At 45.1% G+C, this 23,536-nt stretch overlaps 2 protein-coding genes and 1 long non-coding RNA gene across 5 annotated transcripts in view; 1 reads left to right on the forward strand and 2 right to left on the reverse strand.

Moving 5' to 3' along the window:
- Positions 1–544: 544 nt before the first annotated feature.
- On the reverse strand, positions 545–961 carry LOC122439670 (60S ribosomal protein L36-like). Its single transcript, XM_043464909.1, has one exon. The coding sequence runs from the start codon at positions 908–910 to the stop codon at positions 593–595; it is 318 nt and encodes a 105-aa protein (XP_043320844.1). The 5' UTR covers positions 911–961; the 3' UTR covers positions 545–592.
- An 8,267-nt stretch (positions 962–9,228) lies between these two features.
- The window catches only part of LOC122439672, a 51,872-nt gene continuing 37,564 nt past the window's right edge, over positions 9,229–23,536 (reverse strand). The window contains exons 3-5 of one of the 2 annotated variants that reach the window (XR_006268959.1): positions 16,321–16,542; positions 10,221–10,373; positions 9,229–9,389 (exon numbers count right to left, since the gene is read on the reverse strand). This is a non-coding gene — a long non-coding RNA (uncharacterized LOC122439672). Of the gene's footprint in view, positions 9,390–9,823; positions 10,374–16,320; positions 16,543–23,536 lie in introns of those variants that run through there. The other variant, XR_006268958.1, reaches the window with a different exon arrangement.
- ATOX1 (antioxidant 1 copper chaperone) overlaps positions 11,816–23,536 on the forward strand; it is a 32,843-nt gene continuing 21,122 nt past the window's right edge. Inside the window, exons 1-2 of one of the 2 annotated variants that reach the window (XM_043464911.1) lie at positions 11,816–11,962; positions 20,021–20,096. In XM_043464911.1, coding sequence (XP_043320846.1) covers positions 11,957–11,962; positions 20,021–20,096 — 82 coding nt within the window. In that variant the 5' untranslated portion in view covers positions 11,816–11,956. The remainder of the gene's footprint in view (positions 11,963–20,020; positions 20,097–23,536) is intronic. The other variant, XM_043464910.1, reaches the window with a different exon arrangement.

The following is a 23,536-nucleotide window of genomic DNA, read 5'->3' on the forward strand; positions in this document are numbered from 1 at the left end:
AAAATGAAGCAGATCTATGTATATGGTTATAAAGATCTCCAAGAGATGTAAGTGAAGACAGGAAGAAAAGGGGGGGGGCGGGGTGGAAGGGGACCATTATTAATGGGACAATTATTTCTATTAAGATATTCTGTATTGCTATAGTTGTCCATGCACAATCCTGTATGGTTTAGCTGTACATGCACAGGTAATATCTTGAAGGTGCAGTCATAAGAAACTGTTAATGATTGCTAACAGGGAGATGAAATTGGGCCAGGGTGGGAGAATGGCTTAGTTTTCATTCATTCAAAGTACCCTTTATAATACTGGAGTGGGTAGCCATTCTCTTCTCCAGAGGATCTTCTTGTCTCAGGGACTGAACCCAGGTCTCCTGCATTACAGGTGGATTCTTTACATCTGAGGCACCAGGGAAGCCCTAGTTTTTTAAACATGTGCATGTATTTTTCAAAAATTCAATGTTAAGTATGGATTTTACTTAACATTGATATGAGGAACCTCATGACAGTGATATGAGGAACTACACATATGAAAACTTTGATCTTTATTTTTTTTTTTTTTTTGGCAAGATTTATTGTGAACAGAGGGGAAGGGCTCAGTCCTTCTTGGCTGCCGCTTTCCTCATGGCGGCCAAGACGTTGCTCAGCTCCTCTCTCTTCCTCTTCGCGCGGATGTGTGTTCCCACCCTTTTCTTGATGAACTTGAGGGCCCGCTTGTCCTTGGAGACCTTGAGCAGCTCCATGGCGCGTCGCTCGTAAGGGGCGAAGCCACACACCTCCCGGATCATGTCCCGCACGAACTTGGTGCGTTTGGTGAGACGCCTGCGGCGGCGGCTGTGCCTCGGCTTGCCCACGTTCTTGGTCACCTTGTGACCCTTGTTGAGGCCCACGGCCATGGGGTAGCGCAGAGCCATGGCTGTTGTTCTACAATGGCTGCCGCGGCGGAAGGAACTTTGATCTTTAAAACAAACAGGATGGAATACTCTACATTACCCCTTTAGGTATACAAGGTGTTTTGAAAATGAGACATTAAAGTTTTAATCTGCCTCCCTCCCAGATTGCTAACCTCTTTTCCTTTTTCCCCTTACCTTACAAAAATCATACAAAGATCCCAAAGACCCTTCACTGGCCTATAAATGCATGCCTAATTGAATCCCTCTCTCTTTTGTTACTGACTGTCTGCAGACACATCACATCTTCAAATTGTGACCATGAGCCAGGCATCCTGCTAATGTTCTCTATAAAACTCATCTCATTTAGTAGTCACAACAACCCTATCTCAGAAACAGGCTCAGTGAGAGTAAGCAACTTGCCCAAGGTCACACACAGAGGGCTAGAAACTAGGACTCCCTGACTTCAAGTCCATGTTCTTTTACCCACTTGTCAGTACTGCCCAGGGAAGGACAATACAGCCACAGGTAGAAAAAGGCAGGACCTCCTCAGAAACCCCTGAGAGGCTGGGATTTTCTTTCCTTCTCTAGGGCAAGGCACCAGGTATTGCTGCATAGACAAAGAGAGATGAATCCACAGCAAATCCCTGTAATCTACAACCAAAGCTCTTTGCTAAAAGAGCACACTCTGGTACCATCTATAGACTTGGGTGTCCTTGCTTCCTGTGGCTTCAAAAAGGGACAAAAACTTGGAATTCAAAATAACGTAGCATATATCAAGCACCTACTGTGTGATGGGCATAGTGCTCTAGGCACCATGTTTGAGTCGCTTCTCACAAAGGCGTTAAGAAACCACCTTCCAAGTCAGCGGACTAGAGTTCAATCCTTGGTGGGGAAACTAAGATCCCACATGCCGCAGGACAACTAAGGCTGCGAGCCAAAACTAAAGGGCCCGTATGCCGCAACTAAGACAAATCACAGTCAAAAATAAGTAAGTAAATAAATCAGTACTTTCTATAAATGTTGACCAGGGTGTGGGAAAAGAGTTACTTTCATATACTACTAGTAGAAATATAAGTTAGCATAACCATTCTGATGACTATTTCAAAGCAACTGTTAAAATCCATCAGGGATGGGGTAGGGATGGATTGGAAGTTTGAGATTAGCAAATGCAAACTATTAAGTATGTATAACTGAATCACTTTGCTGTACCAGAAATTAATTGTAAATTAACTATACTTCAATAAAATAAATTTTTTAAAAATTCATAACCGTATAACTCAGAAGTTCTACTTTTCTACACCTACTCTGAAGAAACACTACCACATGTATACAGTGAGCAAAGATGTTCATTACAGCATTGTTTGTAATACTGAAAAATAATCTAGACATCTGTCAATAAGGGAATATCTAAATTTACAATAATAAATACATACTAGAGGATTTTATGCAGTGATTTTAAAGATTGAGCTAGTTTATGTATATATATGCATTTATATTCACAATATTCATATTTTAAGTATATGCTACAATAATATATAGCATAAATCTCAAGAGGATATTAATTAAAAAAGAGCATGTCACAAATTATGTACAGTATGTCATGTATGCTTAAAAAATACCAAAACTTAGAGCTTCCCTGGTGGTCCAGTGCTTAAGAATCCATCTGCCAGCTCAGAGAACACAGGTTAGATCCCTGGTCTGGGAACGAAGATCCCACATGCTGCAGGGCATCCAAGCCCATGTGCCGCAATGACTGAAGCCTGTGCGCTCTTGAGCCTGTGCTCTGTAACAAGAGAAGCCACAGCAATGAGTAGTCCCCACTCGCTGCAACTAGAGAAAGCCCACGCACAGCAACAAAGAGCCACAAAGACTCAGCGCAGCCATAAATAAACAAAATACCAACAACTATTATTTGCATGTGTTTATCAGTGTTTGTAAATGCATAGGAAACTATCTGGAAAGATGCAGAGCAATCTGATCAGTTACTACCTCTATGGAGGACAGTGACCTAAGAGTTTGAAGGAGATTTCACCTTATCTGTATTATTTTTCAATTTTTTTTTACATTAAGAAACTTTTCCTATATTATGTAACTTTAAAATTAGCTTGTCATAACTCTAAGAGTAGGTTTTGAGTGCTTCTATGTACCAGGCACTGCACTGATCATTTTATGAGCCCTGTCTTTTTCTCACAACAGCACTATGAATACAGGTCAAATTATTAATATTATCTTTATTTTACAGGAAAAGAAACTGAGGTTTGAAGAGGTTAATTGTCCAAAACAGTAAGCATTTGAACACAGGGTTTGTCTGGACTGTCTCATGGAACACAGCTTTAAATCTGGAAGCCTACAGTAGTTTGGCAGAGAATAAAGGAACAAGCTTCAATACTTTGGCCACCTGATGTGAAGAGCCAACTCATTAGAAAAGACCCTGATGCTGGGAAATATTGAAGGCAGGAGGAGAAGAGCAGGACAGAGGCTGAGATGCTTGGATGGCATCACTGACTTGATGGACATGAGTTTGAGCAAGCTCCAAGGGATGATGAAGGACAGTGAAGCCTGGCGTGCTGCAGTCCATGGGGTCACAAAGAGCCAGACACGACTGAGCGACTGAAAAACAACAACAACAAAGGAACAAGAGGAAGGTGTCTGACAAATATCCTCTTTACTTTTGGCCACAGTGCTAGGAGTCCACTGAAGCATGCTGGGGACTGGTGGCCCAAAGAGTTTGTTCCTTGTCTAAAGAGTCCCCAGCAGGCATCAGTTCAGTTCAGTTCAGTCGCTCACCTGTGTCCGACTCTTTGCGACCCCGTGGACTGCAGCACGCCAGGCCTCCCTGTCCATTGCCAACTCCCGGAGTTTACTCAAACTCATGTCCATTGAGTCGGTGATGCCATCCAACCATCTCATCCTCTGTCGTCCCCTTCTCCTCCTGCCTTTAGTCTTTCCCAGCATCAGGGTCTTTTCAAATAAGTCAGCTCTTCACATCAGGTAGCCAAAGTATTGGAGTTTCAGCTTCAGCATCAATCCTTCCAATGAATATTCAGGACTAATTTCCTTTAGGATGGACTGGTTGGATCTCCTTGCAGTCCAAGGGACTCTCAAGTGTCTTCTCCAACACCACAGTTCAAAAGCATCAATTCTTCGGTGCTCAGCTTTCTTTATAGCCCAGCTCTCACATCCATACATGACCACTGGAAAAACCATAGCTTTGACTAGATGAACCTTTGTTGACAAAGTAATGTCTCTGCTTTTTAATATGCTGTCTAGGTTGGTCATAACTTTTCTTCCAAGGAGCAAGCGTCTTTTAATTTCATGGCTGCAGTCACCATCTGCAGTGATTTTGGAGTCAGCAGTCATCAGGGAGATGAAACTGGGCCAGGGTGGGAGAAAGGCTTAGTTTTCATTCATTCAAAGTACCCTTTGGTACTTTGCAATACTGGAGTTGGTAGCCATTCCCTTCTGCCGGGGATCTTCCCGACTCAGTGTTATCTTCTGACCCTGTGGTTTCTCCTCTTTCCTGGTTCCTGGCAGGACTATACTTTCCTGTCCCCTTCATTGTTTATTTTTTGAAATGTTTATTTATTTGGCTGTGTTGGGTTTTAGTTGTGGCACTCCAGATCTTTGTTGGGTCTTGCAGGATCTTTCATTGTAGCATAGGGACCCTAGTTGTGGCCTGAGAGCTCAGTAGTTGCTATACACAGGCTTAGTTCCCCTGTGGCATGTGAGATCTTGGTTCACCAACCAGGGATTGAACCATGTCCCCTGCATTGCAAGGCGGATGCTTAACCACTGGACCACCATGGAAGTCCCTTCCTGTTCCCTTTAAAGATAGACATGACCATGTACTTTGCTTTGATCAAAACAGTGTGAGCAGAAGTGACCCAGATATCTTCCAGACAGAGAAGTCTTTGGAGCTGGTGATTGTTTGCCAAGGTCTTCCCTACCCACACTCACCCCAGTATTCAGTGTTGTCCTATATGGATAATCCCCGTAGACCTGGATCTCTGGGCAAAAACAATTTGCACAGAGCCATTCCTCCAAGGTTCCCAATCTCTGATGGGCAAAATGCATGAGCAAGAAAGAAATCTGTGCTTCAAGCCTTTGAGGTTTGGGGAATGTTTGTTATTATTAATACCACAGCATTATCTGGCCTATCCTGCCAATTACAGATAGGTTTCCAGATCTTCCAGTTTTTCAGAAGATACTCAAATCTGGGTCATCATATGATATCACTGTCTTTCTTTTTTTCTTAATACTTTATTAATGGTATACAACTGTTTTGCTCTCACTTTAAAAAATGCAAGGAAATATTCTAGGACTGTAACTGAATTTATTCTTTTTTTAAAACTTTATTTGGAACTTTAGTTTTTTGGTTTTTTTTTTTTTTTTTTTTAATGTGTCCCTTGGGCTTCCCTGGTGGCCCAGTGGTTAAGAATCCATCTGCCGGGACTTCCCTTATAGTCCAGTGGCTAAGACTCCATGCTCCCAGTATAGGGGGCCTGGGTTCAATCCCTGGTCAGGGAACAAAGATCCCATATGCCTCAACTAAGCCCCAGCACAGCCAAATAAATAAATATTAAAAAAAAAAAAAAAGAATCCATCTGCCAATGTAGGGGACATAGGTTCCAATCCTGACCTGGGAACTAAGATCCCATATGTGGCAGAGCAACTAAGCTCATGTGCCACAACTACTGAGCCCAAGCACCTGAAGCCTGTCTCCAACACGAGGAGCCACTGCCATGAGAAGCTCTCGCACCGCAATCAGAGTAGCCCCTGCTCACTGCAACTAAAGAAAGCCCACGCACAGTAACGAAGACCTAGCACAGTGCCGCCCCGATTAAATGCTTCTCAGTTCTTGTAACAAAGAAGCAACTAATTTTACAAGTAGAGTTTTTAAAGTAGATTTGTTTTTAATTGTAAAATATACAGAACATAAAATTTACCAATCTGACCATTTTTAAATTTATAATTCAGTGGCATGAAGTACATTCAGAATGTTGTTCAACCACACTCAGTGTTCTTAAATGTGGTCAGCTACTCCAAAAATGTTTTGAACACTTTTGGAACTGAATAAAATGTCTACAGGCCAGATTGAGTCAGTTTGAAACTTTGCCAGATGCTAGGCTCCCCCTCCCAAGCCTGCAGCCCAAGCTGCCTTGGTTTTGTACCCCCTCTCTTCTCATGCCTGGGCTTCTCTGCAGGCCCTTTCAGCTCAGAATCTTTGAATCTAGGCTAAGTGTTCCTCAGTGGATAAAGCAATGAAGCACCTAGTGCATACCTGTATAATAACACAGAAAATAGACACTTGGTCTACTAGAGGGAGTAAACAGCAGCTACAAAAGTCTCTCTTTGCAAAGCTTAACCCCAGCATAGGGCTTCCCTGGTAGTTCAACTGGTCAAGAATCCGCCGGCAATGCAGGAGACCCCACCCAGTTTCATCCCTGGATTGGGAAGATCCCCTGGAGAAGGGAAAGGCTACCCACTCCAGTATTCTGGCCTGTAGACTGACAGGCAAAGAGTTGGACACAACTGAGTGACTTTAACAGACACAGACGAACCCCAGCATCTGCCATAGGGTTACTCCAGTAGGTGGAGTTTAGAGGTAGGGTATTCCTGGAAGAAAGCACCAATTAATGTCTGAGAACCCACTCACCACTCAGTTCAGTTCAGTCGCTCAGTCGTGTCTGACTCTGCAACCCCATGAACTGCAGCACGCCAGGCCTCCCTGTCCACCACCAACTCCCAGAGCCCACCCAAACCCATGGCCATTGAGTCGGTGATGCCATCCAACCATCTCATCCTCTGTCGTCCCCTTCTCCTCCTACCCTAAATCTTTCCCAGCATCAGAATCTTTTCCAGTGAGTCAACTCTTTGCATGAGGTGGCCAAAGTACTGGCGTTTCAGCTTCAACATCAGTCCTTCCAATGAACACCCAGGACTGATCTCCTTTAGGATGGACTAGTTGGATCTCCTTGCAGTCCAAGGGACTCTCAAGGGTCTTCTCCAACACCACAGCTCAAAAGCATCAATTCTTCGGTACTCTGCTTTCTTTATAGTCCAACTCTCACATCCATACATGACCACTGGAAAAACCATAGCCTTGACTAGATGGACCTTTGTTGACAAAGTAATGTCTCTGCTTTTTAATATGCTATCTAAGTTGGTCATAACTTTTCTTCCAAGGATCTGCAGTGATTTTGAAGCCCAGAAAATAAAGTCAGCCACTGTTTCCCCATCTATTTGCCATGAAGTGATGGGACTGGATGCCATGATCTTAGTTTTCTGAATGTTGAGCTTTAAGCCAACTTTTTCACTCTCCTCTTTCACTTTCATCAAGAGGCTCTTTAGTTCTTCTTCATTTTCTGCCATAAGGGTGGTGTCATCTGCATATCTGAGGTTATTGATATTTCTCCCAGAAATCTTGACTCCACCAACCACTTCACGTGACCATAGTCTATACATTCCTATCCTAAACAACAGTCAGAAAAGGCCCACTTCCCAGGCCCACTGACTTGTGATGAAGTGACTTACCCAAGTTGACAAGGCTAGTAATGAAATTACTGGGCAGTGTAGAACTCAGAATTCCTGAAGTCTGCTTTTTAAAAATATTTTTCCCTGTGATCTTTTAATACATTTTCCTTATAGAAAATATGGCAAGGGCTTCCCTGGTGGTCCACGGGTTAAGAATTTGCCTGCCACTGGAGGGGACATGGTTTGATCCCTGGTCCTGGAAGATTCCACATGCTGCAGGGCAACTAAGTCTATACACACAACTAGTGAGCCCGAGCTCTAGAGCCTATGAACTGTACCAACTTAAGCCACCACAATGAGAAGCCTGCATAAAAACAACTGGGGTAGCCTCCACTTGCTGCAACTAGAGAAAGCCCAGGCAGCAAAGACCCAGCACAGCCAAAACAAAGAAAAATTTTAAAAGTTAAAATGTGGCAAAGGAAAGTTTCAAAAAGGAAATAAAAATCACCTATAATATTGGAAAGGATAAGAGTGATACACAGAATATGTATAACTGAATCACACAAAAAAAGAAATCTACTTTTTGAAATTTAGTAATGTTTATCTTTTTGCCAGTTTTTCTAGTGTCTTATGACTCTTGAGAGTCCCTTGGACTGCAAGGAGATCCAACCAGTCCATCCCAAAGGAGATAAGTCCTGGGTGTTCATCAGTTCAGGACTGATGCTGAAGCTGAAACTCCAATACTTTGGCCACCTCATGAGAAGAGTTGACTCATTGGAAAAGACCCTGATGCTGGGAGGGATTGGGGGCAGGAGGAGAAGGGGACGACAGAGGATGAGATGGCTGGATGGCATCACTGACTTGATGGACATGAGTTTGAGTAAACTCTGGGAGTTGGTGGTGGACAGGGAGACCTGGCGTGCTGCGATTCATGGGGTCACAAAGAGTTGGACATGACTGAGCACCTGAACTGAACTGATACACATCTAATAACAATGTATAAGGAACAAAATTTTATTTTTTTATTTTGTGTGTGTGTGTGTGTAATAAAGTTTTATTAAAGTATAAAGGAGATAGAGAAAGCTTCTGACATAGGCATCAGAAGGGGGCAAAAGAGTACCCCCTTTGCTAGTGTTAGCAATGGAGTTATATACTCTCCAATGAATCCAAAGAATATCTGGAGGTTGTAAAGGCCTCACCAGACCCACTCCCATAATTTACATTTTAAAATAACAGAGTTGGCCAGAAGGTTTAATCCAAAGATTGTCCTCAGGCAGGATACATCCTTGTAAAGACCAGACCTACTCCCATAATTTATGTTTTAAGATAACAGAATTAGCCAGAGGGTTTAATCCAAAGACTGTCCTCAGGCAGGATACATTATTGTTATATAATCCTAAGGAATGTAGAGGAAAAAAAGTAAAAAAAGTTTGTCCTTTCTTCCTCCTTGAATATCCCAGACCTCTCTCTCCTTGGGGACCCCTAGACTTCTTATCAACTTGCCTAGGAAATGACTCTCATTCCCCCCTTTTCTTTTAGGAGAATTATGTTGCCTAGGGAAAAGGGGCATCGTTCTCATTCCATAACTGCTTCGAGCTGACAAGGGGCATTGTCCCTAAATTGGTGAGGCAACATATTCTCCTAATCCTCATAGTGAGGATGTCTGATCCAGAGGCTCCAAGTAATAGTTGGAGGAGGCTGTGGCACTCATAGGCGCTCGGACAACTATTTGTAAATTAAAAGCTTTTAGACGGTTAGAAAACCCCATTATACAGTTACAGATGTAAGGCAAAATAGTCATTAAACCAAGTTAAAATCAAAATGAAAAGTCACATTATGTCCATAGTTACATCAGTCCATCTTAAGGTTGTTAGATGTCATCAGTTTAAGAAGAGGCATCACATGTGATTGTTGTCAAAGGTATTCGCAGACTTGGAGAAAGTCTTTTCCTTGAAGTGGAGATGGCCACCACAGGAAGCCTTCCACCGATGAAGTGGGGAGTGCTCCACAGACCCAGCAGTTAGACCTATTGTGGAATGCAGCATAGGAGTGAGCCCAGGACAGGAAGGCATTGTCTTGAGGATCAAACGGCAGACTCAGGATTTCTGGAGTCAGCAGAAGTAGGCTCACATAGATTATCATGCCCATTTTGTCCTGAAGGATCCCGGACGAGCCCCCAAGATGAAAGGTTGTTACTGAACGATAAGACGCTGGATTCTTGGCCTCCGGAGGAGACGCGAGGCTGGATCGCTCAGAGCTTTTGTGTAATAAAGTTTTATTAAAGTATAAAGGAGATAGAGAAAGCTTCTGACATAGGCATCAGAAGGGGGCAAAAGAGTACCCCCGGAACAAAATTTTAAATATAGTTGTGTGGGATATAAGATCAATATAAATTAATGTAAATAGAAATCTATTTAAATTATTAATGACATCATTCAAGATGCTCCTATTCTTATTTTTTCTGCAATTGATAAAATATTCTCAGAGAAATGGCTGACCACTCCAGCATTCTTGCCTGGAGAATTTCATGACAGAGGAGCCTGGGGTTGCAAAGAGTCAGACGTGACTGAGCAACTAACATGAGTAAAGGATTTGGCCACTGAGAAGTAAAGAGAACTTGAAAGAATATAGGAGTAGCAGATTTGGGGAACAGCCACTGGCCATATGGCTAAAATAGTACAATGGTTGTGCCCAAAGAAGAATCCTGAACCCCACACAGCCAGGCTAAGATCCAGCCCTTGTAAACGGCAGAGTGGTGGCTATGGTGCCATGCTGGTGGAATTTGCTAGAAATTCACCCTATAGGCTGGAAAACTATTAGGATGCTGGAGAAAGCTATTCATAGAAAATCATCTCACCACAGTTACTGTATGAAAGCACATAAGCAGGGTAGGTCCTGGGGGAAGCTGCTGGCTGTTAGGTCCTGCTGGTCACTTACACATCAGGAGCCTGGTGCTGGGGAAGTCATCCTCAGAAGCTAAGCAGAGACCAGTTACATTTACTGCAAGAGCCTGGAAAAGGAGCACACCAGAATCAGAGAGGAAAACCTTTTCTCCTCCAGTGTCTCTCCAGGGTCGTTATTGGCCATGCTTAATATGCCATTAGGCAATAAAACAATGTTTAAATGGTTCAGATTTTCAGAAGCAGGCAAAAAGGTTGAATTGGAATTGAGACAATAAATCAACAACCAGCACTTTCTCAAAAGGGTTTCATGTATGTACTGAAACTATAGTTTGGTACTTCTCTGGCAGTCCAGTCTCTAAGACTCTGCGGTTCCACTGCAGGGGGCACAGATTCGATCCCTGGTCAGAGAACTAAGATCCTGAATGCTGTGCAACATAGCAGAAAAAACAGAAAATGTCTATAGTTATGTTCAATGTGGTTCCCCAAAACCAGAAGGAGGAAGGAGACTATAAGTACACCTGGAAACTAAGGGACAGTATCTCTAAGGAAAGGACTAGAAATCTGAGTTTTTAATAAGCTCTCCAAGCAGCTTGGCTGATGAGAGAACTTTGACACTACTAACTTGGACGGTGGAGCCCCTTGGATATTACAAGGATAGAACCAGTCTGGTTCTCTGTATGTGTATGTGAAGTTCTGGGTCTTGGTACACCTCTTTGTAAGATACTAGAACTTCTCTGCCTCTGTGTGTCTTCACTCATGGATATGGGTCTCATGCCTTTGTAGCTTGTTTTCCCATCTCCTCTGTGCCTGCCTCTCAGTCTAAATATCTCGGCCTCCCAAGGCATGCCCTCTAATGCCTTCTAACTTTAATACTTACTGCGGACACTTAAGCTTGGTGGACTTACAGTCCATGGGGTTGCAAAGACGTTAGACAGGACTGCGCACACACATCCTCTCCTTGCAAAGCAGGTTCTTAACCACTGGACCACCAGGGACATCCCCCTTTCAACTTTTACATGCTGTTCTGTCTCCTTCCTTCCCAATGGGTCCATCTTCCATCTTGAGACGAAGCAAGACTTCCTCCTCTGCAAGCATCCTCTCCAGTCTGAGAGATCCTTTCATAGCTCCAAAGGCACAAGCTCCTTTAACACTTGTACTGTACTGCATTATCCTCTTGCTTCCCTGGCTCCCTGCTAGGCTATGTCTTTTCCATTACTGCATCTTGGATGCCTAGCACAGTGCCGCCCACGGTTGGCAATCAGCAAATACTGAGTAAGGAACTGAGATTGTCCCTCTAGGGAGGGACGGGGGTGGGGTGGAGGCGGTGTCTGGCCTCTTCACAGCGGGGGGCCCTGTAGTCCCAGCCCCTAATACCAGCCTGACACCGAGCAGGCGTTCTAAAAATGGCCAACCAGCAAGGCAAGCTAGCCGAGCTGTCCCTCCCACCGCCTAGCGCAGATGTGACTGGCGTCCAGGGGCCCTGTCCTGGCCGGAAGTCAGTGGAGAGGCCAACGGCCTTCAGGTGGCTGCCAACCCGCAAGGCCGGAGGGGGCGGAGCCCAGACCGGAGGGGGCGGGGCCGGGACCAGAGGGCGGCTCCAGTAGAGTGCACACCCGGAAGCGCGGCCGCGTCAGCGCTCAGAGCCGGTGGAGGCGTAGTCACCGCCGCAGCCGCCACCTCCTCCTCAATCATGCCGGTAAGTGGTCGCGCCGTCCCCGCCCAGCGCAGACCCGCGGCCTCCGGCTTGCTCCTCGGCTGTACCGCCGTTGGGTCAGACGTCCCTCTTCAAGGGCCCTGGCCGCGGCCGGAACTGTCGCCCCTCTTCTTGCCCCTCCCAACTATCTCCCCCCCGCGTCCCCCGCTCAGCTTCTGCGACCCTCCGGAAAATCGGATCCCCAAAAGAATTTTATCTGGGAGTCAGGCTTCAGCATATGGAAGCTCCTAGCCATCAAGCGATTACAAGCCTAAACCTTTCCTGCATAGACGGGGAAACTGAGACCACCCCAACAGGGACAGGGAGTCGCAGAGATCACACAGGAAGTTGGTGGCGATCAGGAACGAGGATGGCTGATCTCTGCGTGTCCCACCTGGATGCCTCTTCCGGCGGAGCTGGCCTGAAAGAGGGGTTTGTGGTGGCTGTTGCCTCCCATATAGGGCAGGTGTTCAGAGATCTGTGTTTTTCTTCCCTTCCCCTGCCCACTCTGAGTTTCAGGTTGGGCCATGCTGAATGCAGAGAGTGCTTTCAACCTTTCCTACCGGTCACTTTATGAACCTGAACCCATGGGCTCCAGAGAGGTTCCGGGTCCTGCCCAAAGTCACCAGTTGCTCAGTGGCAGAGTTTGGGATGGGCAGAGCAGGTCTTAGGGCAACTTTGCAACTGATTCAGTCTCATGGTCTCATTTTGTAGGTAAAATATTAAGGCCTTTTTCAGATTTAAAGAAAAAAAGGTCCACTGATTTATTCAGGGTGGTGTTGAGAAATGAGTGCAGCTCAGATTAGGCCCCTTATCTTCAGGGTCCAAGTCTCTCCTGATCTCATGTGATACTGCTACTGCTAAGTCACTTGCTCAATAAGAGTAGTCATACTGGCTTGGGAGGAAGTTCTGTTCCTGATCTGATCTTGGGGCTCCTGGCTGGTGTCTTGTGGTGCTTAACACTTTTCCCTAGGGTTGCCTGGTTTTGTGGCTCTGCTCCAAGCGGGTACCCAGAGGTATCCCACAGATGCCCTGTGTCTTAGCAGCCTAGCTTTGGGGAGCTGACAGGTGAGCCAGAGGCTCCTCCGGGCCAGGTCACAAACATCTCAGGTGTCATTTCCCTTGGGTCTCGCCAGGCACCTTGAGACAAATCCTCAGACAACCCAAAGTATGAGCAAAGAACCTGACAGAACCAGCCCTCCCAGTTGAGCAAATCTGCCTGTGACAGTGTCAGAGAACAGCACTAATCACTCTGGGTCTGGGATAGTGGAGGTCACCAGGTTTTGGTGGCTGGGTGGCATGAGGGAAAAGCCAGCTTGAGGGTGGCTCTATTCTAGGTTCACTTCTGGGAATTTATTTATTTTTTATATACTTCTGGAGATTTTGACAAAAGACCCAGAGTGAATGATCAGAATGAAGAGGGCACTTGGCAGTATTATCATGAGATGAACAGCTGAAAGAAGAAGGGTATTAATCAAGGGACTCACCCCAAAGCTGGAAAGGGGACAATGTGTCATCTGAGGGGTTTCTCACACAAACACTTGGAATCTCCGAAACTTCTTTGAAAAATCTGTGCCCCAACCCCCACCCTTGCCAGCTGGTGACCTTAGACAAACTGCTTTACCTCTCTGTCCCTTGATTTCCTCAGCATACAGTGGGGATAAAAACTGCAGCCTCACAAGACTCGTTAGTAGTAACGAAAAGTGCTAGTAAAATTCGTAGCTCAGCCACTGACATAGTCCCGAAGGAATGGTAGCTCTTGTGTAGACCTAGGACAAATTGGGTAGAACTGCAGCAGGCCGGTTTCAACCCTGTGTTAACAAGGACCACAGTGGCTGTTCACTCTGTGTCACCCTGAGTGAGTGACCTAACCTCAGCTGCCAAGAAGTGACAATACTAAGGCCTATCTTGTGGGGTTGTTGTGATGACTAAACAAGGACATGCATAGACAATGCCTGGCACATATAGGCACTCTTATATTATTAAATTCCCAATCATCAAGGTGTTCAAAGACTGAATGTCCCGGATATTTGAGAAAGCATTTCGCCTCTGGGAGGCGTCTGGATAGTATGACTCCATCCCATTCCCGCCCTTCCAGTTCTGAGATTCTATTAAAGAATTGTACAGATGACTGGGCTTTTTCATCTTCTTTACAGGAACTGTTTTATAGGTGGCAGAGCCGAGGCGCTGGCTCTGTGCAAAGTCAAGCATTCAGTGGTGGGGCCAGTCCTGGGATTCTCTGTTAAGAAGGGATTACTCTCTTCATTAAGGAGGCTTTCCACAACCCCCATATTTACTTTTGCAACTCAGAGGTAGTGGAAGAGAGCACTAAATAACGATTGCCCCGCCTGCTGGCTTCTGACCTCTGGACTGTGCAGGATGGAAAGAGACCTGTCCTTCATAGCCACAAAAGAAAGCTCTAGAGATCTATTGACTTTAGGTCCTCAGGCAGCAAAAACTTGTGCTCCTTCCCAAGGTGTCCCCATCTCAGGGTTTCTGCAGCCTTGTTTGCTGGTCCAGAACCAGCAAGGTGTCCCTGGAGCCAGGAAAACCTGGATTCACATCCCCACCTCCGTATATACCCACCACGTGACTTGGTGGCTTAGTTAACCCCTGTAACCTCAGTTTTCTCCTAAGTATAGTAGGGTGATTAGCTCCCTTTCCAAGCTGGGTGGAGACTGACTTAGATACTATATAAAGAGCATTTCACGTAGTGGGTACTCAACAGATTTAGGTTTTATGTTGGCCTTGCAAACCCATTAAAGGTTTAGATTGGTATACAGATGCAAGCTATTGACGAACCTTTTTTTGTTGTTGATGTGGACCATTTAAAAAATCTTTATTGAATTTGTTACAGTATTGCTTCTGCTTTATGTTTTGGTTTTTTGGCTGTAAGGTTTGTGGGATCTTAGCTCCCCAACCAGGGATCAAATCTGCAACCTCTGCATTAGAAGGCTAAGTCTTAACCACTGGACCACCAGGGAGGCCCCACCCCCACCCCCATTGACTAATCTTGATTACCAGTTACTCTAGAGCAGGAGTCAGCAAACTTTTTCTTAAAGGGCCAGACAGTAAATACCTAAGGCTTCATGAACTATGTGGTCTGTTACAAGTCCTCAACTCAGCCATTCTAGTGTGAAAGTAAACGAATGAGCTTAGCTGTGTTTCAGTAAAACTTCACAAAGCCAGGTTGCAGGCAAGCTGTAGTTTGCCAGTTTGTGTGCTGGAGCAGCATCTTAAACTATTACGTGAGCAGGAATGAGCTGGGTGTCTTGTTAAAAACCGAGGATTCTGATTCAGGAGGTCTGAGGGTAGGACCTGAGAGTCTGAATTTCTGGCATGTTCCCCAGTGATGCTGATACTGAGAACCACCTGTTAAAGGCAAGATTTTGGAGTCCTCACTAGAAATCCTCATTTCCAGAATTTGTTGTGGTTGTTGCTGAATAGTCACAAAATTAGCTGAAAGGATCAAGTGTGTTTAACTAGAAGAAAAGGAAGACTATTTTCTTTAAGGCAAGTTTTGCAGATTTGGCCTCAGTAAAATAGTGGTTTTCTGGTTGTGTAATGATGGTGCAAATGATGGTTATATAACTCAGCAAACCAAAGTACAAAACCAAAGTACTTCACTCTTGGCCTCAGTTTCCCCTGTATAGCATGATGATAATCCAGACCGAAAGATGGTTTGAGACTTGGAGAGAGCCTGGGAAGCCATTTAGACCAGTTTTTCTCAGGTGTGTGGTCTTACCCTTCTGTCTCTCCTCAGTGGGTTAAAAATGGAGGGTCCTAGGGCCCACCCAGAGCCACAGTGCCCACTGAGCCAGCCTGCAGACCTGCCTGGTCCCCAAGGCCCGAAGTGATTCTTCTGTGCACTGAGGCTGAGAAAACTTAACTGGTTAATGGTTTAGATAAGGGGACTGGGGCCCTTAAGGGCAAGCATTTTGCCTGAGGTCTTCCAGTAAGACACAGTGCTATACCCAGAATTCCTATTAAGGTAACAGATTTGAAATACTCCATGAAAAATGTAGACAGTTTTTTTGTTTTTTCTTCTTTTTAAGGGATAGAAAAGAGGGAAGTGGAATAAAGTAATAACAATAATAATATGAATAGCTAACTTTCTTTTTTTTTGGCCACATGACACAGTTTAGTTCCCCAACTGGGGGTTGAATCCTGGCCCTTGGCAGTGAGACTGCAGAGTCTTAGCCACTGGGCCACCAGGAAAGTCCCTGATAACTAACTTTTTACCCCAGTGGAACCTACTACTAGGCTCCAATCTCTTTACCTAACATACTAGTTATCTATCACTCCTGATTAATTACCCCCCAAACTTAGTGGTTTAAGACAACAAATATTCATTAACTTACAGTTTGTGAGTGTCAGGAATCTGGAAGCGGTTGTCTCTCACGGGAGGTACAGTAACCACATTGTTCAGGGCTGTGGCCCTCTGAAGGTGGATCAGCTTCCAAAAGGGCTCCCTCACATGGCTGTTGGTTGAAGGGCTCAGTTCCTCACCGTGTGCACCTCTCCATAGGTTTGCTTGAGACTCCTTAGGACATGACAGCCAGTTTCCTCAGGAGTGAATGATCCTAGAGAGAGTAAGGCAGACAACACATGTCTTTTATGAGTTGGCCGCCAAGTTCACCTAACATCACTTCAGCCATATTCTACAAGACACACAGGCTAACCCTGAGACATTGTGGGATGAGACTACTCAAGGGCATAAATACCAAGAGGCAGAGATCATAGAAGAGAAGCAAAAGGCAAAGGAGAAAAGAAAAGATATACCCATTTGAATATAGAGTTCCAAAGAATAGCAAAGAGAGATAAGAAAACCTTCTTCAGTGATCAGTGTAAATAGAGGAAAAACAATAGAATGGGAAAGACTAGAGATCTCTTCAAGAAAATTAGAGATACCAAGAGAACATTTCATGCAAAGATGGGCACAATAAAGGACAGAAATGATATGGACCTAACAGAAGCAGAAGATATTAAGAAGAGGTGGCAAGAATACACAGAAGAACTATACAAAAAAGGTCTTCCAACCCAGATAATCATGATGGTGTGATCACTCACCTAGAGCCAGACATCCTGGAATGCAAAGTCAGGTGGGTCTTAGGAAGCATCATACAAACAAAGCTAGTAGAGGTGATGGAATTCCAGTTGAGCTATTTCAAATCCTAAAAGATGATGCTGTGAAAGTGCTGCACTCAATATGCCAGCAAATTTGGAGAACTTAGCAGTGGCCTCAGGACTGGAAAAGGTCAGTTTTCATTCCAATCCTAAAGAAAGGCAGTTCCAAAGAATGCTCAAACTACCTCACAATTGCCCTCATCTCACACACTAGTAAAGTAATGCTCAAAATTCTCCAAGTCAGGCTTCAATAGTACGTGAACCGTGAACTTCCAGATGTTCAAGCTGGATTTAGAAAAGGCAGAGGAACCAGAGATCAAATTGCCAACATCCATTGGATCATCAAAAAAGCAAGAGGGTTCCAGAAAAACATCTACTTCTGCTTTATTGACTATGCCAAAGCCTTTGACTGTGTGGATCACCACAAACTGTGGAAAATTCTTAAAGAGATAGGAATATCAGACCACCTGACCTGCCTCCTGAGAAATCTGTATGCAGGTCAGGAAGCAACAGTTAGAACTGGACATGGAACAACAGACTGGTTCCAAATAGAGAAAGGAGTATGTCAAGGCTGTATATTGTCACCCTGCTTATTTAACTTATATGCAGAGTACATCATGAGAAATGCTGGGCTGGATGAAGCACAAGCTGGAATCAAGATTGTCGGGAGATGGAGAAGGAAATGGCAACCCACTCCAGTATTCTTCCCTGGAGAATCCCAGGAACAGAGGAGCCTGGTGGGCTGCCATCTATGGGCTCGCACAGAGTCGGATGACTGAAGTGACTTAGCTGTAGCAGCAGCAGTGCCACAAAGTGAAAATATAGGTCACTAACTACAAACTGCCAAAGGGTTCCATTTCCACTTAAACCAAGGTCATACACATTATGTCTGAACTTTTTTTTATTTTTGTCTTCATTCATATCTTGGTAGTTTTCCCTGCTTTCCAATAAAGTTCTTCTATGAGGGCTAAAAAAAAAAAAAAAAAAAGATTGCCAGGAGGAAATACCAGTAACCTCAGATATGCAGATGACACCACTCTTATGGCAGAAAGTGAAGTGAAACTAAAGAGCCTCTTGATGAAAGCGAAAGACGAGAGTGAAAAAGTTGGCTTAAAACTCAACATTCAGAAAACCAGGATCATGGCATCTGGTCCTATCACTTCATGACAAATAGATGGGAAAACAGTGGAAACAGTGACAGGCTTTATTTTTCTGGGCTTCAAAATCACTGCAGATGGTGACTATGAAATTAAAAGATGCTTGCTCCTTATAAGAAAGGTTATGACCAACCTAGACAGCATATTAAAAAGCAGAGACATTACTTTGTCAACAAAGGTCCATCTAGTCAAAGCTATGGTTTTTCCAGTAGTCATATATGGATGTGAGAGTTGAACTATAAAGAAAGCCGAGTGCCGAAGAATTGATGCTCTTGATCCGTGGTGTTGGAGAAGACTCTTGAGAATCCCTTGGACTGCAAGGAGATCCAACTAGTCCATCCTAAAGGAAATCAGCCCTGAATATTCATTGGAAGGACTCATGCTGAAGCTGAAACTCCAATACTTTGGCCACCTGATAGGTAGAACTGGCTCATTTGAAAAGACCCTGCTGGTGGGAAAGCTTTGAAGGCAGGAGGAAAAGGGGACGACAGAGGATGAGATGGTTGGATGGCATCACCGACTAAATGGACATGAGCTTGAGTAAACTCCAAGAGTTGGTGATGGACAGGGAGGTGTGGCATGCTGCAGTCCACAGAGCCGCAAAGAGTTGGGCACGGCTGAGTGACTGAATTGAACTGAACTGAAGAGATCATGGGGCCATTTTGCATGCTGGCTGCTATGCTTAAAATGCTGTGTTCATTTCCTTCACCAGCCTGGAGAGGAACTCTCATCCCCATTTTGCAGATATAGAAACCAAGGCACAAAGGAGTTAAGTTACTTACTCATGGTCACACAGCTACTAATTGCCAGAGCTGGGATCTGAAACCAGGTCTTATTTCCAGAGATTACAATAGAGGAAGTATTGGTATAAATAACCTTTGTTTGAAACCAAAGGAAGAACCCAGGGTTCTTCAACCAGCTCTATCAATTATCTATTCACTCAACAAACTGTATTAAGCCCTTCCTCTGTGCCAGGCACTCACCATTTCATTTACTGGGGATGCAGCAGTGAACAGAACAGAGCTCATGTTCTGGGAGCTTGCCTTCATGCCCTTGGTTTGTTAGATATCCTGGATATGGTAGTATATTGAGCCCACATGGAGAGTCCAGGAACCTGAGTTCTCTTACTGGCCCAGCTTTAGCTCACTGGGAACCCAGGCAAATTCTCTCCCTTTCTAGGACTCCCTTTTCTAGGTGCTGCCTCTGAGGCACCTGGAATGTGACAGTGGTCTCTGTACTTCAGAATCACCGTGGAAGCTTATTGGCCGTAATAGACACCTCAGCCCTCTGGCTTGCTGACCAGAACCTATAGTTTTTAATAAGCTCCCAGGTGATTCTAATGCAGAGAGGGATCTTCTGACGCATAATTACGACCCCCAGATCAGCACTGCTCAGAGCATGCCCCCCCCCCCCCACCAGAGTTACTAGTGATTCTGAGACAACGGCATAGCTGAAAAATCAGAATGTTGAAGGTGAAACTAGAAACCAGCATTTTAAACTTCCTTCTCAGGTGATTCGATACATTGTGTGCCAGCTACTGCTAAAAAACTTCCAGGGATTCTGTCCTTTAACACAACCACCTCTGAGATACAGAGACCCTGAGTTAACTCCACTGTACAATTTAGTAGAGTGAGACTCAGACTACTGACGAGTCTGATGACAGCCCGACCTTGCCTTTCTCTGCCCTCTGTCTTGGGGCCCTGAGTGGGCCTGCGTGCCAGTGGGTGTGCGGGTCCCTCTGCAGGACCTGGCTCACGGTCCCCTTTGTCTGTTTCAGAAGCACGAGTTCTCCGTGGATATGACCTGTGAAGGCTGCTCCAACGCAGTCACTCGAGTCCTCAACAAGCTAGGAGGTGAGTGAGTGGCCCTGGGTTGGGGGTGGGGTGGGGGGACTGGTACACTTATATTAAATGAATGCAGGCGTGGAGCAGGAGAATCTTGAGTTTAAGCTGATCATAATAGTGAGACCAAAATGTACTGAGTTACTTAGCATGTGCCAAGTACTCTGCTTCATGGCATCTGTGGATCATGTCATTTAATCCTCACCACAACCATTTCAGGTAATTTCTTTGACCATCTCGGTTTCAAGCAGGAGGGAACTGAAGTTCAGAGAGGTTGAATAACCTGTTGGGATCACGTAGCCAGTGAATGACACAGCCAGTAAATTTGGCCTGGAGGAGCCCTTGCAGGACTAGTTACTATGTTACATTCATCTCTACTCTGGTAACTTTTGTTATGTGATGCATTTGAGTGTCATTTTCTATTAAGATTTTAAAAGTTGTAACTTTTTTTTTTAAGTTGTAACATTTTAAGAAACAAACTTTCAATCAGTCATGCTGGCAGAACTTCTAAAGCACCCCTTTTGGGTGTATTTAGAAAACCATTCTCCAGTCCCCTCAGTTCTCATCTGGGGAAACTGAGGGCCAGAGTGGGCTAGAGTCTGGCCCTGGGGTTCCATGAGATAACAACAGAGTTGTGATCAGAGTTCTGGGGGCAATCCGTCTTTTAAGATTTTCATTTCTAAAACCCTGGATAATAAAACACCCAATTTTCTTTTTTAGTTTATTCTTAATTGAAGGATAATTGCGTTATAACATTTGTTGGTTTCTGCCATACATCAACATAAATTAGTTACAGGTATTCATATGCCCCCTCCTTCTTAAACCTTCCTCCCAACTCCCACTATTGTTGTTGTTCAGTCAAGTCATGTCTGACTCTTATCAACCCAATGGACTGTAGCACACCAGGCCTTCCTGTCATCACCATCTCGGGGCCATTGAGTCAGACCTCCCACAATGATAACACCCAGTTTTCCAAGGGCTCTCATGGGGTTGTCATCCTGTTAGCACTTAAAACAGTCCTCTGAGCTATACTTTCCATCTGTGGAATGGGGATGTTGACACCAGGCCCCAGAGAGGGAAGTGACCTGCCTAGAGTCCCATAGTGAGTCCATGGCTTATTTCTAGACTGTAAACTGGAACCTGAACTTGAAAAAATCTGAAACAATGGAAAAAACTTGACCACAAACTTCCTGTGTGACCATGGCCTCCTCTTCTGGGGCCTGGCTTTCCCCAGCTAGGGTATGGGAATGTCAGTCTCTTAGCGTTGCTCTGGATGCTTTAAGGTGAAACTCCATGGCTTACCTGGTGGCTCAGTGGTAAAGAATGTGCCTGCCTGTGCAGGAGACATGGGTTCCACCCCTGGGCTGGGAAGATCCTACGTGCCACTGAGCAACTAGGCTCATGCACTACTGAGCCTGTGTTCTAGAACCGGGGAGCTGTAACTACTGAAGCCCACGTGCGCTAGAGCCTGTGCTCCACAGTGAGAGAAGCCGCTGCAATGAGAAGCCCGTGCACCGCAACTGGAGAGTAGCCCCACTCACCACAACCGGAGAAAAGCTTGCGCAGCAACCAAGTTCCAGCGCAGCCAAAAATAAATAAATGTTTTTTCTTTTCTAAAAGAGTGAAACCCTGCTCGGAAGCCCCTGTATACAAGCAACAGGTCTGGATGAAGTGAGGGCCAGCCTGCTTTCACTCTTGCCAGCTCTAGAACACCTGCCTGGGGACCTGGGCTGCCAGAAACACAGCTTTGAAATCCACTGAGTCGGATGATCCCAGAGTGTCTTCCAGCGCTATGATGCCACCAGAATATTTACTCTGAAGAGGAGGGAAGCCCTTTTGAAGCAAAAGACAAAACCCAGAGTGCAGCCAGCCCGGATGCCCTGCCCTCAGCCCCTGGTGTCCAGTAGGTCCAGAGTCAGAGGTTAGGACTAAATCCTGTGCAGTGTGCTTTTTGAGGCCCCTGCGCTGGTGCGTGAGGACCTGCCTCTGAGCTTGGGCAGGTATCGCCCACCTCTCACTGCTGTTCCCACTTGGGTGGCCACTGGAGAAGAGTCAGAAGGGTTCTCTGAGTCAGTCGGGCCACGGAGTGTCTGAAGAATCACAGATTAGTGGCATACTTGACCTGGAGAGCCCACAGGGCTGGCTGACCCCAACTCCTTCATGTTCCGATGGGGAGACTGGGGCCTGTGATGGGCAGGACCCAGCCGGTCAGTGGTGAAGCCAGGCCTGGGACTCTGCCTTTGTTATTTCAACAAGATCCGTTTGTACCTACTTGCATATGCCACCAAGGGTCCTTAAATGGACACAGCTCTTTAGGAGGGCAGTTTTGCAATACCTGTGAACATTTAAAGTACACCAATATTTTGTCCCACAATTTCCATTTTATGAATTCATGGTATAGAACTATTTTCACAAGTTTTATAAGATATGTTCAAGTATGTCTACATTGTTTTGATCAGAGTGAGAAATTGGAAGCAACCCAGTGTCTTTTAGAGGGCACTGAGTAGATGGATGTTGTGTGTGCACCGTTGCTCAGCTGTGTCTGACTCTTTGTGATCCCATGGACTGTAGCCCTCCAGGTTCCTCTGTCCATAAGATTCTCAAGGCAAGAATACTGGAATGGGCTGCCATTCCCTTCTCCAGGGGATCTTCCTCATTCAGGGATCAAACCCGAGTCTCTTGTGTCTCCTGCAGTGACAGACAGATTCTTTACCACTGGGCCACCTGGGAAGCCCTGTGATACAGTAACACTGTGGGATATGGTGTCACTGTCAAAAAGAATGAAGTAAGTCTCTATATGTGCTAAGATGGCAAGGTGTCCTGGACACTGGAAAGTGACATATAAGTAACTTGTTTACAGAGTATGATGCCACTTTGGAAAATCACTTTTCATTTATTTGTCCATTAGGAGAAGCACTGGATGGGACCCTATTGTTCAGTGATTCTTAGAGGCAGGAAATAGTAGGGGGCCTTCCAATTTCAAATTTTATTTAAAAATGTTTGCCTTTTTTTTTTTTAATGGTGTGTCCCTAGCAGTCCAGTGGTTAAAACTTCATGCTTCCACTGCAGGGGGCACAGGTTCAATCCCTGGTCAAGGAACTAAGATCCCGCAAACCACAGAATGTGGCCAAAAAAAAAATTGGTATGTCTGTATTACTTTTGCAATTAAGAAAAAAAAAATTTTAAGCCCTTATTTAAAGGAGGAATGGACAAATTATAGCCTTTGGGCCCACAATCTGTTATTGCACAGCTGAGAATGGTTTTTACATTTTTTAGGCTTGTAAAACAATATGGGGCTTCCCAAGTGGCTCAAGTGGTAAAGATCTGCCTACCAATTCAGGAACCACAAGAGAAATGGGTTCAATCCCTGGGTCGGGAAGATCCCCTGGAGAAGGAAATGGCAACCCACTCCAGATTCTTGCCTGGCAAATCCCATGGGCAGAGGAGCCTGG

The sequence above is a fragment of the Cervus canadensis genome, chromosome 4 (assembly GCF_019320065.1).
Source record: "Cervus canadensis isolate Bull #8, Minnesota chromosome 4, ASM1932006v1, whole genome shotgun sequence".
NCBI lineage: Eukaryota > Metazoa > Chordata > Mammalia > Artiodactyla > Cervidae > Cervus > Cervus canadensis.